Source organism: Copidosoma floridanum, unplaced genomic scaffold (assembly GCF_036245765.1).
Source record: "Copidosoma floridanum isolate Cflo_tuat_1 unplaced genomic scaffold, Cflo_Japanese_pri ptg000030l, whole genome shotgun sequence".
Taxonomy (NCBI): Eukaryota; Metazoa; Arthropoda; class Insecta; order Hymenoptera; family Encyrtidae; genus Copidosoma; species Copidosoma floridanum.
The window spans coordinates 6,186,167-6,190,076 of NW_028321907.1; the positions used below are offsets into that span (position 1 = coordinate 6,186,167).

Here is a 3,910-nt window from a genome sequence, read left to right on the forward strand (position 1 = left end):
GCATTGTCGATTTTATCGAATTGCTCGTATAATTGTTTGTTGCCGATTTTTCATTACATTTTGACCAACGGGTCTTTGTTGACTAAGAGCGTTTTGACGGACGTCTGTGATTAATAAGTCCTTTTAAATACAATGTAACCAGTAGGTAACTTTAAATCGGATCGGACAACAATTCAGAGATCATCGCTTTACAAATATACCCGAGTTTTGATTAGCTGCGTTTAGTTTTTGGACAAAACATCATTTAACTGTGTCTTCAAAGTATTACAACTCAAAGAAAAATAATGGTCAAAATCTTTTAAAGTCAGACGATTTAAGATTAAGTATATAGTGTTAGCTGAATACATGAATTTTGTTAATTAATATTAATTTCCACCTATGATAGTAAACATCATGTATGTCTTCTGAAATTTATCTTCTTTTCTTCCTGCGTAAACTCATAATTTTATTTACTTTCATTTTCTAAGTACAAAAAAAATTTAGCCAAAATGTGACATCTGAACTGTTAAAGTACGCAACACTAAATTTTTAAAAAATGTTTCTTAACAGCACAGTAAAAACTAGTCTGTCTTCACAAATAGTGATGTTGACGGTTTTGAGATATATTTTTAGTCTTATGCATTCAATACCCTGCACAGCACGACGCAATATACATTTTCACTTATATACATATATACACGTTCATACGTATGACAATAATATTAAAAACTCACTTGGTGTCAATAAAATAACAATCATTACAATACGGAATGTTAATCTATTCTATTATCAATACTTCATGTACATACATATACACGCTTGAATCACGATAAAGTGGGAAAACTGCAAAGATTACACGATTATTCGGTATATTTTATTTAACATTGTCACTTGGAACTACAGATATAATCAAATAACTAACTACGTTATGATTTATTCGACATAAATTGACAATATTTAAAAAACGTGTAATCAACGCCAGTCCACAAAGGATTTCAAAGTCGATAATACATGTACACACGTGACGCATTTCGTCTCTCAAACAATAACATCGAACTAAAAAAACTTAACCCGATGTCTTTTTTTATTTTTTTTTATTATTTTTTTTGTTATTAGACTATATGGTAAAAATGAGGAAAATGTATTCACGGAATTTCACTGCGCTTTGTACAAACATGTCGTTATCGGTGCTCCAGTATATAATACCACTCCCTTATATATACGAGAGGAAAAATTATGAATTCCTTTGACGCAAATGCTCTCGAAACAATAAGGAAACACTCTAAATCACTTATTATACCCTACTTAAAATCACTCTTCGATAAAAAAAATAAAAAAAAAAAAAGAAACAAAATTTTGCCACGTAAAATCATTTAATGCCAGTACTCTCAACATGATAAATTTAATATTTACAAGTCTCCAACGGGTTCGACGTACTATCCAAGTGTCGATTGCATGAAAAAAAAATATATATATAAATAAATTACAAGTCACTCGAACAATCGCTCGAATCGCGTTCCGCTTCCACCCTCTACTTTCCAGTCAGAGCGTCCTGTATCTCCTGAAAAGTCTTTCCCCTGGTCTCCGGCAGGACGAAAAGCGCGTAGGGCACGGCCGCGAAGCCGAAGAGCGCGTGTATCCAGAAGACGTAGGCCTCCCCGACCCAGTCGACCATAGGCTGGTAGGCCTTGGTAACCACGAACGAGAAAAACGGGGCGGACAGGGTGGCGACGAGGGCGGCCACGCTCTTGGCGTTGTCGGCGAAGAGCTCGCTGAGCACGGTGCTCGGCACCGGCGAGAACCCAACCGCGTAGGTCACCAAGTACCCGAGTATACTGACAACCGGCAGCCACTGGAGACCCTCGGGGTCGAAGCCGGCGCCCAGCAGGTAAAAGTGCACGCCCAGACCTCCCATGGCCACAAACGTCCCGATCCCCGACACCACGAGCAACACCCTCCTACCAAGGACGTCTATCAGCTTGAAGGTCAGCAGGGTCGACAGCACACTCGTCACGTTGGCGTAGATGACGAACCGCTCGGGCTCGACCAGCCGTGACCGCGCCTTCCTCAGGATGACCTCCATGTACGACGAGAGGTTCATGGTCCCGCTCACGTGTGGCAGCGCGAACAACGTCACGATCACGAAAAAGGACCATCTGACGGCTGGTGCGTTCAAATCCCGCAGTTTGTCGCGGAAGCTCCCCCCGACCGCGTGGCACTCGACGAAAGCCCCGATCTCCAGCATCTCCTTGTCCACGTCGCACCCGGGGCGATAGAAGGCGACCGAGGCACGCGCCCGCTCGACCAGGCCCTTCCTCGTCAGGTAGTACGGGGTGTCCTGGAGCCAAAGCATCAGCAGCAGGGCCATGAGACACAGGACGAGGTACATGGAGCTCGAGGCGCGTCTCGGCAAGTAAGTCTCGGCCACGGTGCCCACGACAATTCCAAAGGGGTTGCCGCCCGCGGCCACGGACACAAGGGTGCCCCGGATCTTGGGATCCGCTATTTCGCCGAGGTAGATGGAGAAGCAGCTGTAGCTGGCCGACAGGACGAGACCGGTGAGGCCGCGCGCCACGTACAGCCAAGCCACCGAGTTGGCCGTCATCATGCACACCCAGCTGGCGGACATGACGGTGAAAGCGGCCAGGATGACTCGGCGACTGCCCAAAAATTCGACTCCCAGGGCGCTCGCGACAGCTCCCAGGATGCCCACTAGGGGTGCTATAGACACCATCCAGGATACTTGGTCGGCGTCCAGTGGTATGTCCGAGTCCTCGGCCATCAGTTTGGCGATGTTTGGCGCCACCCACCCGATGCAGATGCCAACTTGCGTCATCAGCACGAAAACTGTGGGGATGTTTTTTTTTTTTTTTTCATTGGTCAATTAATCGGTACAATTTTTCATTTTATTAGGTAAGTATATAAACAAAAGTTGTACTTACCCGCAAACGTTGCGATCCAGTGGATCCACGAGTCGAGGACAATGAGGTACCGCATGATGGTGTCTTTTTTTTATTTTTTTATTTTTTTTTTTTTTTACTTGCTGCTGTACCCCCGAACACGAGTCGATTGAGAATAACAGTTTCTCACCGAGTTACAGTAGCACTACATCACCGGTATCGTCAACGCGATAAGATTATCGGCACTTATTCAATCTTTGTTGGGATTATTTTTTTTCTATACCGATGCAATCAGCACCTATTATCAGGGTGTTTTTTTTGTTTATTTTCTATACGCAACTTACACAAAGACACGCGTAGATCCGTTATTTCACGTAAGAGTGCACGTTCGAAATCGGAGCTCGGAAGTATCGAGCGACAGTGCCTCTTACGGCAAACCGAACGCCGATACTGAACAATACCGATTTAATCCTCATTCGTGGTGTTTTCCTCGTGCTCCATTATCTTTTCTCGGCTGTTGATATTTCCCTGCCTCTCGCCTCATTGAATACATGCTACTCTCGCGTGCGTACACACATCTCAAGGTGCACATGCCGAAAGTACATGGCACTCGCTCAGTTACCGATTTACGTGGCAGCACTGCCGTTTTCGCGTACATGTGTACTCTCAACCGCGTCATGACTATATTTTTTTTTTTTTTTTTTTTTTTTTTTTTCCCTCGGTGCAAGTCGAGCGTTAATGTACCGCGCATCGCATAAATAACTTCCTCGTTCTTTGCACTCCGACAATAATAATCATCATTTGCATTTGCTTTCAATTCCATTTGACGTTGCACATATTATATTTTCGTTCGATAAACGATCGTACACCTGAAATAAGTTTCCGATGGGAAAATAAAAGAATACAAATAATCATGCCCAAACGCCGTAATGAAAACACACCTCGTGTCCTTAGCTCTGTACAAGTCATCGAGGGTCCACCACAGGATGTATAAGTACACCCTCCCAAAAAGACCAAGATCCCATCTTTTC

General features: G+C 43.9%; 1 protein-coding gene across 1 annotated transcript; it reads right to left on the reverse strand.

Moving 5' to 3' along the window:
• Window positions 1–1,342: 1,342 nt before the first annotated feature.
• Window positions 1,343–3,411, reverse strand: LOC106643393 (facilitated trehalose transporter Tret1-like). The gene is made up of 2 exons (XM_014358504.2): window positions 2,922–3,411; window positions 1,343–2,826 (listed from the first exon to the last, which is right to left on the reverse strand). Exons 1-2 carry the CDS (start codon window positions 2,974–2,976, stop codon window positions 1,511–1,513), a joined length of 1,371 nt encoding a protein of 456 aa, XP_014213990.2. The 5' UTR covers window positions 2,977–3,411; the 3' UTR covers window positions 1,343–1,510.
• Between the last annotated feature and the right edge of the window lie 499 nt (window positions 3,412–3,910).

What these genes read in the sequence shown, in the direction of transcription:
- LOC106643393 (XM_014358504.2), bottom strand. Translation starts at nt 2,976, where the DNA reads ATGCGGTACCTCATTGTCCTCGACTCGTGGATCCACTGGATCGCAACG. An exon ending in CTGGATCGCAACGTTTGCGG is followed by an intron (nt 2,827 to 2,921) that starts GTAAGTACAACT and finishes ACATCCCCACAG; the next exon opens with TTTTCGTGCTGATGACGCAA.